At 43.8% G+C, this 14,860-nt stretch overlaps 1 protein-coding gene across 1 annotated transcript in view; it reads right to left on the reverse strand.

Moving 5' to 3' along the window:
- MAPK12 (mitogen-activated protein kinase 12) overlaps nucleotides 1–14,860 on the reverse strand; it is a 45,904-nt gene that overhangs the window by 10,009 nt on the left and 21,035 nt on the right. The window contains exons 5-6 of the mRNA XM_083400014.1: nucleotides 7,670–7,699; nucleotides 5,831–5,878 (exon numbers count right to left, since the gene is read on the reverse strand). Of these exons, the coding sequence (XP_083256140.1) occupies nucleotides 5,831–5,878; nucleotides 7,670–7,699 (78 nt within the window). The remainder of the gene's footprint in view (nucleotides 1–5,830; nucleotides 5,879–7,669; nucleotides 7,700–14,860) is intronic.

A 14,860-nucleotide genomic window follows, 5' to 3' on the forward strand; every position in this document is an offset into this window, starting at 1 on the left:
TTTGCATATTTGTCTCAATAAAAGGAGACTCCACAGGGCTGGCCGGCAGCTTGCATGCAGCTCACCTGTGCGCAGCTCACCTGCATTATCAACTCCTGCCTCATGTCCATCACTTCAGTTGTGTGTACATGCTTTCCCACTGCACGCAGTTCAATACTTATTTATGGAGGTTTGTGCTCACAGACACTATGGGATGGTCACCAGTGGTTGACAGCATCAGGCCATTAAGCATGCAAAGGAATCTTAAACACTGTTGTGCTCTCTGTTGCAAGAAGTCCCAGGGCAGGATCCTTTCATAACTTGCAGAGGCTACTTTAAAATAAAAGGATAGCAGTCTGAGGCTGTATATGCAATAAGCATCATTTTGCCTGGTGCACAGGCTGCAGTTAGTTGCAAGGATTTAAAACGCAGTTACACCAGGTCTGTGTAATATGATTACAAAGGCTGGCTGCAGTCACAAGGCCTTCAACCCTTCAGTTAAGAGACGGTAATTTTTCCACAGGGCTTACGCTTCACTCTTAAAATGTTTCAGGGTTAATAAGGTCTGCTTGTTTTGACAGCGGTGTTTTACACTACAATTCTGTCACAGATAATAGGTCTGTGGAGCATTGCTGATTTCTTAGAAGATGGATGTGTGACAAAGCAAAGTCTCCTCTTGGGAACTGAACAGTGTTTTTAAAGCATGAACCGTCAATTACTCAAACTTCCTTGCATTAAAAAAATAAAATAAATCAATTTTGTAAATCTTAAGTTTCCTATCTGTCTGTCAGCTGTAGTCTATTTTTAGGTCAAAATCTGATGTTTTAACCTTGGGTGTCAAGCAGGAAGGTTCCTGCTGAAACAATTAATTTCATTATTTATTATTTTATTTCATATTTTGCTAAGGTCTGATTTCATAGGATGGGGAACCACTTAACTGCTAAATCTACATAATGTCTTCTTCTTCTTTGGTGATCACTCATAGCTGAGTAAGATTGTCTTCCATAAACACAGTTTTAACAGTGGTTCCACAAGTGACTGTGGAGGTCAATTCTGGATCCACAAATCCTTCCATAGTGGGGACATTGGTTTCCGGGTGGGAGTTGATCATGGTGAGGGTTTGCCAAGCATGCCTTCCTCTTAGCACGTTTCTCCCTTTCATCCTGAGTTCGAGTGTCTTCAAAACCCATGACACCTTTGGTAAAGGCTGTTCTCCAATTGGAGCGTTTGCAGGCCAGTATTTCCCAGTTGTTTATACCACATTTATTTTAGATTTGCCTTGGGAGAGTGTTTGAACCTCTTTCGTTCACCACCAGCATTACGCTTTCCATTTTTAAGTTCGGAAGAGAATAGTTGCTTTGGAAGACGATAATCGGGCATCCACACAACATGACCAGTCCAATGACGTTGAAGTTGAAGAATCACTGCTTCGCCACTTGGGATCTCTGCTTCTTCCAGTACACTGGCATTAGTTCGCCTGTCTTCCCAAGTTTACAGGCAACTCCCCAATGACACAGGTATATGTTCTGGTTCCCCCACTTGCTAAGTGAAAACCACCTAAGTGGAGAGCACCCGCTAAACACTCTTTAAATGCCATTCCTGCCAGTCTCTCTCCAATCCAAAAATAAATACAGTGGTACCTCGGGTTACATACGCTTCAGGTTACAGACTCCACTAACCCAGAAATAGTCCTTCAGGTTAAGAACTTTGCTTCAGGATGAGAACAGAAATTGTGCTCCGGCAGCGCAGCAACAGCAGGAGGCCCCATTAGCTAAAGTGGTGCTTCAGGTTAAGAACAGTTTCAGGTTAAGTACGGACCTCCACAACGAATTAAGTACTTAACCCGAGGTACCACTGTAAATACTTGTTCTTTTGCAGAGGAATGAGCTGCATTGGCCACGGCCACGCAAGTCGCCAGGGTCAAACTGCCTCAGCTCCCTCAGCAGGAGTCGCGACAATTTCACCCCGATGCCTGAGCAGGGCTGGGGCTGATGCATTTTGTTCTTCTCTCCATTTGCCGGGTACTGGTGGCGGAGGGACTCAAGAGCGGCAGTGATTTCATTCGCGATATACAGCTGGGTGAAGGCGACATTGTGGTCTGGCCGTCAAACCGGTCCCGGGCGATGTATCGATATGTCACCCAGGTCTACTTATTTCCATCAAGAAACAGCAACCACAGACTTAAGCACACATTCTTCGACGACAAATGCAAATTGAAAACAATCTCTCCCTCGCTGAATCTGACATCATTGCTAACCCTTCCCAAGTTTCGGTGCTGGCGACAGAGCCACTTGCAGTGAAACAACTGCTTTGTTTCAGAGAAATGCAGATGTCTACTTGGTTTTGATATCCTTGTTCACACTGAAAAGCACTTTCCCAAGGAATGGCATTTATCTAAAAGAGACTATTCATTATATGAAGGGGACCAGGGACGTTGTCTCTGCATATTAGATTTTTTTTCTGGCAACAGTAAGTGGTAATTCTAGTTCACAGAAGTGGTTTTGTGGTTGTTGTTTTTTTGAACTGCACAATTTAATAATAAGAGGCAGCCATACTTAACACATCAGTCGGATCAAATCACTCTTTTCCCACTTCCCTTTTAACTTAAACCTATTATTTTATCGAGAAAGTTGCAATTACATAGTCAATGCCATTCTATTAATGCCACAACTCAGCAGTGTGCTTGGAAGGGTTTGATCGTCTTCAGGTTATGGGCTTGGTTTTTTTGCTGCTGCTGCAGCTTCCCAGCGTTCAAATGCAAATATTTTTATACCCAACACTCCCTTTAGCTCTAATAGAATATAAAATGTAGCTTGGCAGTTCAAAGATCCAGGAACCAAGTGACTGCTGTTTGGGGCAAGGAGACAAGCAGGAGAGAGTAAGAGGAGAGACTTCCAATCCCATCACCATCTACAGCAGGAGTCGGCAACGTGCAGCCCGTGGGCCGGATGCGGCACACAAGCACACAAAAACCATTTTACCAGCCCCCGAGCCGCCCACATGGCAAGTCCCCCGAGCACTGCGCTAAACCGGCGCAGTGCAGTGTGGGGACTCGTCAAGCGGTGCCGAAAATTGTACCTGCGCATATACCAGAAATTGTGTCTGCGCATGTCCAGATGCTGAAAATCACTTCTGCGCAGGTGTGATTTTTGGTGTCACGCTGCGCCAGTCCGGCCCATGGATGATCTCTGTGGGAGTGATTCGGCCCATGGCCGGTAAACCTTGCCGATCCCTGATCTACAGCTACCCACTCCCTGCTAGTCTTGCACCAGCTGAGCTTTTCACCGTTAGGCAAGCCAGTGCTAGCAGCTGAGAGCAGCTTTGACCTCTTTGACCTCTGCACCTGCAGCCAGTCTACATCTCCTGGCTGCAGCATCAGCTACAAAGCAGAGACAGGGCCAATGCTACAATTGTTTTAACTGTTTTAAATTTACATGGGGTTTGCATGTGTCCGGGAGGAGCTGGGGAGAGCAGTGGGGGCCCCAGTTGCAGTGATTCAGGAAGATTTGGTGTGAGAGGTGAGGCAGGCCGGGTAAGGGGCACATGGGACAAGCTGTTAGTGATTGTGCTGTGTGCCAGACCCTCTTCCAACCTGGGGAACTGCGCCTGTCCTATCAGCCAGCCCTCAGGGGTGCGGGTGGCGCTGTGGTCTAAACCACTGAGCCTCTTGGGCTTGTCGATTAGAAGGTCAGCGGTTTGAATCCCCACGACAGGGTGAGCTCCCATTGCTCTGTCCCAGCTCCTGCCAACCTAGCAGTTCGAAAGCACGCCAGTGCAAGTAGATAAATAGGTACCGCTGCGGCAGGAAGGTAAACAGCGTTTCTGAACACTCTGTTTTCCATCACGTGTTCCGTTGCACCAGAAACGGTTTAGTCATGCTGGCCACATGACCCAGAAAGTTGTCTGAGGACAAAACCAGCTCCCTCAGCCTGAAAGCGAGATGAGCGCTGCAACCCCATAGTTGCCTTTGACTGGACTTAACTGTCTAGGAGTCCTTTACCGTTTATCAACCAGCCCTCAGGTCTGTGGCTGCCGTAGCTGAATGCCAAGTTGGCTCTGAGTAAGACTTGCCTTATCCATTATCTGATTATGATTGAGGAAGCCAGTCTGGTCTGCATCACTGAGACCTGGGTAGGTGAGCAGGAGGAAGTTGGTCTCACCCAGCTGTGCCCACTCAGTGCAGCATCAACATAGGAAGTGAAGTTGCTTTGGTCTCTCTTTCTCTCCCTCCAGGCTCTCTGTCCAGTTGGGAACATGTGTTCCTGGCCCTGGGCAACTGGGATGGATTAGCGATTCTGTTGGTTTACCGCCCATCTTGCTGCCCAGAAGTCTTCCTGCCTGAGCTGACACAGCCAGTCTCAGAGGCGATATTGAGGACTCCCCGACTGCTGGTTTTGGGAGGGCTTCAACAGCCACGCTGAGGTGATTGGCTCAAGAGCTTTTATTGCAGGGGAAATAACCCTACTGCATGCATAGAACGAGCAATTTTAGTTTTGGAAAGACAGTAAGAATGTTGAAGTAAGAGCGTTTCCAGTTGGTTCAAAAAAATATAGATTTTCTTCTTGGCACTTTAATGACACTACCTCAACCCAGTAGCAATGCAATTCCTGCTTATTATTTCATGCAGCTTAGTAAAGTACCTCTGGCAAAGTTTATTCCACGCAAGCAAATGCTCAGCTCTGCATTCCTCTTATAAACAATGAACCTCGCAGCATCTTGGGTGAAGTCCAATAATTACCAATGAAACCCGTCGTGCATGGCCCTCTAAAAAAATGCAGCTAATTGCCTATGGTGCAAGCAACCTTACCTTAGCCAGTAATTATGAATTATGTTATTTCAGGCTTCAAGACACACTGGGCTAGTTTGGACAATCGTATCTCGATTTAATAAGCCAAGATATGAACAGGCCTTGTGGGCGCACACAGAGCCCTTCATGTGAGGAGGCAAAGCTGTAAAGTTCTCAGTTAATTATAATTTCTGATCTGGGAAGCTATGGTTAATAGCTTCGGAACACACCATGGTACAGTGGGACCTTTGTTTTTGAGCGTCTCAGAAGCTGAATGCTTTGGAACTCGGACACTGAAAACCTGGAAGTAATTGCTTCCGTTTTTGAACGTGCCTCAGAAGTTGAACGGCTTCCAAGGCATGTTTCTCAATTTTCGCCATTGAAATTGCTTACAGCCCTTTGCGCCTTGGTTGTCCAACGTTTTGGAAGTCAAATAGTCTTCCGGAACTGATTACGTTCAACAACCGAGGTTCCGCTGTATTAAACTTCAAACGGTGGCTCAATACACTGGCTATATCAAACCTGTCAACTAGTTTCCTGGATGGGATGAAATGGGTAACCAGAGTTAAGCAACCTGTTTCCTGGCTTGCTTAACTCATTTCTGCCAACCCTTGTGAACTTATGACCCAAACACTGCCATTATTCTATAACTTCAGAAGAGATTCAAAGGAACTACCACAAAATAATTATATACAGTGGTACCTCGGGTTACAGACGCTTCAGGTTACCGACGCTTCGGGCTTCAGACTCCACTAACCCAGAAATAGTGCTTCAGGTTAAGAACTTTGCTTCAGGATGAGAACAGAAATTGTGCTCCGGCAGCGCGGCAGCAGCAGGAGGCCCCATTAGCTAAAGTGGTGCTTCAGGTTAAGAACAGTTTCAGGTTAAGAGCGTACCTCTAGAGCAATTTAAGTTCTTAACCCGAGGTACCACTGTACTACCCTGCACCACCCTCCTTTTGAAAGGCTCCTATCACATTAGTTCCGAGGTCCTACTACCAAATCCCCCCACATCTATTTCTATATCTTCAAACTTCTGTAAGCCCAAAGTGTTCAAATTTCTTACCTTCAGTTCACAGTCTTCGTTTACTGCTAGATTTCCAGGTTTTAAGTCCTACAAATATATTTAAAAACAAAGAAATCTGAGATGAAATTCTCTTCAGGAAGAACGCATTTAAAATAAAAATAAAAACCAGTACTTCTTTCAAGGGAGGGCATTGTTTAGGGCAGGGTGGGGAATGGGTGATTGACCCGATAGGTGTGGTAGACCTGTTGACGACTGTTAACGACTGCAGTTGGTCTTACAGGAAAAAGCAAGGGATGAGATGGCCAAAGATAGCTTTATCATGTATAATGAGATAAGAATCCAATGTCTCTATTCAGTTGCTGAATTACAACTTATTACCAAACTTAAAACCATGGAGATCTGGTCTGAATCACCCACTCCCACCACCCTTCTGAGTACCGTATTTTTCACCCTATAGGACGCACCGTCCCATAAGGCACACCTAGTTTTTTGGGGGGGAAATAAAGGGGAAAAAATTATTCCCCCCCCCAGCCCCCAACAGGCAGCTCTCTGCAAGCCGTGGGAGCCCAGCGCTGGCTCCCGCTGCTTGCTGAGAGGTCCGCGAAGCCTGGACGCGCTGAGCTCAGTGCGCGCAGGCTTCAGCATGCAGGCAACTCTCCGCAAGCAGCGGGAGCCCAGCGCTGGGCTCCTGCTGCTTGCGGAGAGGTGCGCGAAGCCTGCATTCGCCCCATAGGACGCACACACATTTCCCCTTCATTTTTGGAGGGGGAAAAGTGTGTCCTATAGGACGAAAAATGCGGTAATACCCCTCCCCACCCTCTCACTATATATAAGGTTCTGGTGACTTCTGTTTCAGTGTATCTGAAGAAGTTTGCATGCACAAGAAAGCTCATAGCGAAAACAAACTTAGTTGGTCTCTAAGGTGCTACAGGACATTATTTATTTTTATTGATTTCTTGATTTCTGATAGTGTCAGAACTTGAAGTGGAAATTGTCACATATCCGGAAAACAGCCTTATCCTGTATCTAAGGTCAGGGCACATCAAACCTAGATCTAATCTAGGACTAATGCTATTCTAGGCCTGAAATGCCTAGGTTAATGACACAGGTTCAACTTAGGCACCTTTTATTTTATAATACAAGGCTGCACACTTATAATTTATTACAACACTTCCACCGAGCAAACAGTGAGCTTTCCTGGTACTTAACAACAGGAATATCACTCCCCACATTGTGATACTTACTCTAAAATGGCAATAATTTCTGATTTAGCTACAAAAGCTTGGCATTTTAAATAGTATTTTAAGAACATACAGAAGAAGCCAAAACATATCAGATATCTACGGAACAAGCAATGCGTATTTTCCTAGTCATAGCAGATACCTGTTCCTAGGTCCTAATTATTAAAACCACGTAATAAAACAGTTACTCTTCTTTGTAGTTCTTTTTCTTCTTACCATCGATAGGATGAAAAATAGCATGTGAATATGTGTGAACCTTCCCCCCTCTAATGGATGTAACTGTCAAGGGGTTGGTTCTGGAATTAGCCATGCTTAGAGTAGACCCACTGAAAGCAGTGGAACTTAAGTTGCTCATGATTAGCTTAAGTCCCATGGATTTCAGTGGCTGTACTCTAAAGGCTGACTTGGGATGCAACCCATTAATTGTATTTTGTTCATCGGAAACAATCCTTTCATTTTAGCAGCTGCGGAACAGATTTTGTAATCAGGATCAAGGCAAACGTTGTTAATATTGCGCTGACCCACTAGGTGTTTGTTTCTTAAATCATTCTCATGCCTTTGGCTTGCTTCTGTGAGAGAGCCATCTAAAACTACAGGACAGAAAAACAGCAACCCAGAAATGAGATTCTTTACTTACCCGATGAATTATGCCTGACGAGTGGATATACTGCAAAAAACAAAATTGCACTTTATTTATCGGACATTGATAAACATAGATCACACGGAAAAGGTTTGTGAAGCTATATGACTTTAAATTCTGATCAACAGAAACCAGAAACTACGACTGATTTCGCCTGCCAGTAAAGTTGACTTTATTAACCACATTTATATTTCATGACTCCTACAAGGAGCTCCAACATGATCTCTGCCCCTGCCAACCACGGTCTTCTCAAAGCTGTGAGTTGTTCAGTTTTACAAATACATAAAAAAGTGTGAGTGAGCTACTTTATATAAACATGTTAAGTCATTTTATGAAACTGTAAGAATGTCATTGGCTGAGTTCACATGTAACACTCAGCCAAACCATGGCTTAGCATGAATGTGTGGTCTCCCGGGAAGAGACTCCAACTGCTCTGGTCCTGCTACACTAAACCAAGTTTGACTTACCATGCTGTCCAAATAGAACAAGGACTATCATAAGAGAAAATGTTTTCAACATATATAATTGTTATTGTGACTTTTTATATTGGATCAAATTGTTACTATTAATGTTTGGTGTTTTATTATTATTTTTATATGTGTTGGAAGCTGCCCAGAGTGGCTGGGGCAACCCAGCCAGATGTGTGAGTATAAATATATTATTATTATTATTAATCTCAAAGATCAATCTGAAGGTGCATATAGTGCATCAACCTAAGTATGCCTGCATCTGTTCAGTGGCTAAACTTGCTGGAGGACGTGATGTCATTGCCCTGAACTTTACAGAAAAAAAGCAGGATTTGCTAATTTATTGCATAAATTTAAGCCGTGTCAAGATCTAAGAAAAAGAGAGGGCTCAGGTTGATTTCTTCGTTTAATTATGTTTTCTTTTTCTACTTTTAATCACCCAAGGTTGCACAGCCTAATGCTACAAAATCACCCTTCCTACTTAATTACTATATAAATAATCTCATCCCTGATATGGCACCCCCCTCCTTTTTCGCCCCCACCCCTGGGAATCATCAATTCTGCTCTGCGCTGATGATTTAGTTTTGTTATCTCAGAATAAAATCTCAGGAGGATACAGGTTAAATTTTGCCAACTGTGTAAAAAAAAAAAGCATCTAAAAAATAAAAATTAACTACGATAAAACCAAGGTCATTGTTTTTGGCAAGAGGACTACCAAGTCCAGTTGAACTCTAGACAGTCACACCCTAGAGCAAGTACCCAGATTTAAATATCTAGGATTATTTATTGATGGGAAGTCATTGTGGAAACCCCACCTGGAAGCAATTCAGCTAATATCTGGCCGTTCTACTGGACAGTTATATAGGTTCTTCCATTCAAATAATGGGCAGCTAATCAACCCAGCTATTAAGAGCTTTGCCTCTAAAATCATCATCCAAGTGCCCTATGGGGCTGAGATATGGGGAACTGGTGTTAAATCTGAAATAGAGGTCCCACAAAATAAATTTATGAGGCAGATTTGGGGACTTCCCTGTGGGACACTGGAAGAGTGGAGTTGGACCTCCCCTTGCTTGCAGCCAGAATTGATCAAGCCCAGGGGTGCCCAAACTTTTTTCAAAGAGGGCTAAATTTGATGAAGTGAACGTGCGTGAGGGCCAACCAAAGTTGTGGAGCTTTCTTTAGGATTTGACACCAATAAATAAACTGCCACAGGGGCTGGGTAAAACCGGCCAGGGGGACAAATTAGGCCCCTAAAATGGACTTTGGGCATGCCTGATTCTGATCTAGCCTATCTGAGATACTAGCGCAGGCTATATGCCTTCAATCATCATGCTCTTACTGAGCTCTGCTGGTTAGAGCAACTAAGACTGGGCACAAAAATGCCAAGAGAAGTTTAGGGCTTATAATCTTCAAATGGAGAACTACTTGTATAGTCAGTGTGCTGTAGTGGTCAAGAGCAGTAGACTCATAATCTGGTGAACTGGGTTCGCGTCTCCGCTCCTCCACATGCAGCTGCTGGGTGACCTTGGGCTAGTCACACTTCTCTGAAGTCTCTCAGCCTCACTCACCTCACAGAGTGTTTGTTGTGGGGGAGGAAGGGAAAGGAGATTGTTAGCTGCTTTGAGACTCCTTCAGGTAGTGATAAAGCCGGATATCAAATCCAAAACTCTTCTTCTTAGCCCTTAGCCCATGTGACCTTAGAAACTGGATTTTTGACCAGGATGCCAACCAAGCCAGAGCATCCATCATTGCCACCCATTACTCTACTTGGTACCCCCAAATTAAGACCAATCACTCAAGGCCCCGTTGCCTTGAGACTCTGACCTTCCCACAGCTACACAGGGCCGTTGTAGAACTAAGCTTCCAACAGGATGCCCTCAGCATATTTAGAAGGGAGATAGCAGGGATTCCCCCATATGGATCGTATATATGGATGCAATCAGGTAGGAGACATTATATACTGTCTGCTGATTTGCCCCCTGTATACAACGCCCAGAGGGGTTTTTTGTATCGCCAATTCTTAATTGGCTTCCAAGTCGATCCACACAGGAAGTGACAGTCGAACCCCTAGCAGATAAACATCTATATATTACACACCCGGGAGCCAAATTTCGCTGGCAGCCAAGAAGTTCCGTTCCAGCCATGTGAATGCACTCCAATCTCAATTTTTAATGCTGTAAATTTCTTTTTATGTTGTAAACTGATACAGGTTACGTTGTATGATTGTAGAGGAAAGCTTTCCTTTTATTCTCTGTCGCCTTCGGCTATATACAATAAAACTGATGGATGACTGAATGCTACAAAATCCGTCATCCTAGCTGTATGAAGCTCTAGAGAATACCTTTTGCGTGTCTTCTTTACTTTTTCTCAGGCTGCCAGATTTACCATAGAGCAGAGCTTTTGTGGCTAAGACAGATGCTCCGAAGACAGAATTGAAGGAAGGGCCAGTCTTCCACTCCCAGTGCTGTGAGAACACATGCCTTGCCCTCCACAAAGCCTTGCACAGCTAACTCCAAGTATGATATCTATTTGCCACAAACAGACGCTCTTCTTCTATATCAACACAGACAGGAAACCACAGCCTTCCAAATTAGCACTGTTTAAGAAGCCAATGGCTTCCTGGGACTATGCAAATAGGTTTGCTCCAAGAGAGGAGCTCAAACCAGCTTTGGTCCTCTCTTGGCTTTTTAAGCTCAAGCGTGTCATCCAAATTCTGGATCACGGTTAAGGTCTCTCCTCCTTCAGCACAAGCGTTCATCACAGGACAAACCACGGCTACAAACCATGGCTGAGGAGATACCTTAACAAAGATCCCAAGTTCAGGTAACATGCTAAGCCAAACTTTACAAGTGAAGGCAACCACTGTTTCTCTCTCAGTGTAAAACTAGGGTTGGGGACTGAATCTGGCTGGTGGATTTTACTCCTGTAAAATTGGCAAAGCTATATCATAATAGTGATGATTTATGTTGGAAATGTAAAGAAAAAGAAGGTACTTTTTATCATATGTGGTGGACCTGCCCCAAGGTGGGAGAAGATTTATAATGAATTGGAAAAAAATGTTGAAATATACATTTATTAAGAAACCAGAGGCCTTTCTTCTTGGAATAACAGGTTTGGAATTGCCCAAGAAAGATGTTAGACTGTTTTTGTATGCCACAACTGCAGCTAGAATTTCGTTAGCTAAGAACTGGAAAACACAAAAAGTCCTAACAGTGGAGGAATGGCAGATGAAGATGATGGACTTTTCAGAGGTAACCAACCTGACTGGAAGAGTCCATGACCAGAAAGAGGAGGACTACCAGGAGGAATAGATGAAATTCAAAGATTATTTAGTTAAATATGTTAAGATAATTTAACTGGAAAATTTTGCAAATACCAGATAGGCTTAGGATTTAAATATGTACTGTTAGAGAATAACATGTTTAAAGTTAAAATGAAAAGAAAGAAAGATGTTAAGTGATTAAGTTAATTTTATGAGAAAACTGGTTTTGGAAAACTGTTACAATGATATACACTGATATTCAGCCAGGGGGATTTGAGGAAGTCACTTAATAATGTTACTAAGATTGGATTAAGTACAATTAAGATGTATGTTTGTTTGTTTGTTTAAATTTTAGAAAATCAATAAAAAAATTTGAAAAAGAAAAAGAAAGAATCTGGCTGGCGGACTGGTGCTTTACCATCCCCACCCCCATGGGCCAAGTTTTGCAGGTGGTGGTGGGGAAACGGGCCTTTTTTGCAGTGGCTCCCCGATTGTGGAATACTCTCCCCAAAGAGGCTCGCCTGGCACCATCATTACATGTCTTTGGGTGCCAGGCAAAAACATTCCTCTTTAGCTAGCCCTATGGCTATTAAATAATCTATGGCCTCAGAAAGTGTGGGAGAAGAGGACTGTTATTGTAATGACTATTTTATTATTAGGCTGTCTGTCAGTATGCTTTTTATTATGTTTGTATCATTGATGTTCTGTAATGTGTTTTTAATGTTGTACACCGCCCTGGGATCTCTTGATAAAGGGTGGGATATTAATTGAAATAATAGTAATAATAATAATAGTTATTATTATTATTATTATTATTATTATTATTATTATTATTATTTATACCCCACCCATCTGGCTGGGTTTCCCCAGCCACTCTGGGTGGCTCCCAACTGAATATTAACAAGGATAATAAAAAAGTGATAAAACATCAAACATTAAAAACTTCCCTAAAGAGGGCTGCCTTCAGATGGCTTCTAAAAGTCAGATAGCTGCTTATTTCCTTAACATCTGATGGGAGGGCATTCCACAGGGCAGGTGCCACTACCGAGAAGGCCCTCTGCCTGGTTCCCTGTAACCTCACTTTTTGCAGTGAGGGAACCACCAGAAGCCCTCGGAGCTGGACGTCAGTATACTGGCTGAACGATGGGGGTGGAGACGCTCCTTCAGGTATACTTCAGGTAAATAACAACAGCAACAACAAACAACAGCAATAACAATAACAATAGTGCAGGCAATGACACAGGTCTTTGCAGGTGATGTTGATCAGCTGGTTGTCAAGTACTAGCAAAGCCCTTTGCCTTTGTAAATCCTACAGTGATTGTCAGCACAAGCACACCATATATCACCTGAAAAGTGGCACCTGCATCTTTACCTGCGCCATACCTGACCTCATATACAATGGAAAGACTAAGCAGACCAGAGAAAAATACAATAAATGAGAGAGACTATCAGTGAGATTTTCTGTAACATACTTCTCTACCTGGATTATTTTTCTGGTTTTGCCTTACAGGTGGCTGTCGATGCAGCTTGCAATTACTGCTCAGTCTCCCCCCCCCCCCCCACATTCAGCCATGTCTATCTTAATCTTTATTTCTTCGAGGCTCTTGTCCGGGGCCTAGGCAAACCTCTAAGGTTCTATTAAGGGTGTATGTCCCTAACATATCAAAGAGACCTTTTGTAGTGACAGCAGCAGAAGAAAAATCTTATCACGGGCTCATGGAGTCATATAGCAGGAGAGAGTTGCAAAGGAAATACTTCCAAGTAATTGGAGAATCCTAATGGCCTAAGAAGAAACAGGAAAAAATAAGAATTTCCTGCCAGCAGCCAACTCCCTCTTCTGAGAAACAAATGCATTCCAATTAGGGTACGCTTTCTCCTAAATATCTCTGTTATGCAGAACTAATAAAACACATCTGCACTCAGTGAATATACCCAGAGAAAGTTCTGTCTATAATCCTAAATGCATTTATTTGCAAGGAAGTTAATTCTACCTAAGCCCAGAAGCACTTATTTTTGAATAAACGTTTAGCTTGGACTTTTAAGCATTAGACCTCGAAATCAAAAAAATGCAAGCCAACTTGAAACGAGTGAGGACTGCTTAGGCACCAATCCACAACTCTCTCATTGATTTGAACGTGAATATTCTTAAGGAATCCAAGCTCTGTTTGCTTTACAGCCATGTTCAAACCAAGAACGGCACTTCGGAGCGAGAGTTGCGGGTTACTGCCGAAGCAAGCCTCACTCATTTCATTTCAAAGTACAGTGGTGCCCCGCAAGACGAATGCCTTGCAAGACGGAAAACCCACAAGACGAAAGGGTTTTCCGTTTGCAGAGGCGCTTCGCAGGACAAATTTCCTTATGGGCTTGCTTCGCAAGACGAAAAATGACGAAAAAAAATTGAATTTTTTTTTTGCTCCAAAACCCCTTATTTTGAATCGCTAAGCTGCTAAAAGCATTTTAGCAGCAAAACCGCTAATCCCCCACCCCTTAAAAAGCCGTTTTTAGCCCTTAAATCGCCAATAGCACTAATAGCGCTACTCCGTCAATGGGCTTGCTTCGCAAGACGAAAAAACCGCAAGACGAAAAGACCCACGGAACGGATTCTTTTCGTCTTGCGAGGCACCACTGTAGTAGAGTCTCCTCAACTTCCCCAGAATTTTGCACAGTTAAGAAAGTTCACGTGAGAAAAAGATTCCTATTCCTCCCTTCCTCATTGACACCAAAACCTGAACAACATGGTACAGTGGTACCTCGGGTTAAGTACTTAATTCGTTCCGGAGGTCCGTTCTTAACCTGAAACTGTTCTTAACCTGAAGCACCACTTTAGCTAATGGGGCCTCCTGCTGCCGCTGCGCCGCCGCCACACGATTTCTGTTCTCATCCTGAAGCAAAGTTCTTAACCCGAGGTACTATTTCTGGGTTAGCGGAGTCTGTAACCTGAAGCTTATATAACCTGAAGCGTATGCAACCCGAGGTACCACTGTATGCGGCGTATTAATGAGGACTGCTGGGGAAGGGGGAAATTGTTCAAAAATGGGCTTGGATCCTAAGGTAACTTAAATTGAAGGATGTACATGGAAGGAAAGTTTCTTGGGGGTTCCTCCCCACTGCAAACCATTCCACATTGTTCAGGCAAGGTCCCCAGCATCTCCAGGCCTTGTAGAAGGATTCACTGGTAAAAACAAAAAGGTAAAGGACCCCTGGACGGTTAAGTCCAGTCAAAGGTGACTATGGGGTTGCGGTGCTCATCTTGCTTTCAGGCCGAGAGAGACAGCGTTTGTCCACAGACAGCTTTCCAGGTCCTGTGGCCAGCAGGACTAAACCGTTTCTGGCACAACGTGACAGAAACCAGAGCGCACGGAAACGCTGCTTACCTTCCTGTCGCAGTGGTACCTATTTATCTACTTGCACTGGTGTGCTTTCAAACTGCTAGGTTGGCAAGAGCTGGGACAGAGCAAC

This window comes from Podarcis tiliguerta (genome assembly GCF_965153285.1).
Source record: "Podarcis tiliguerta genome assembly, chromosome: 10".
Classification (NCBI taxonomy): domain Eukaryota; kingdom Metazoa; phylum Chordata; class Lepidosauria; order Squamata; family Lacertidae; genus Podarcis; species Podarcis tiliguerta.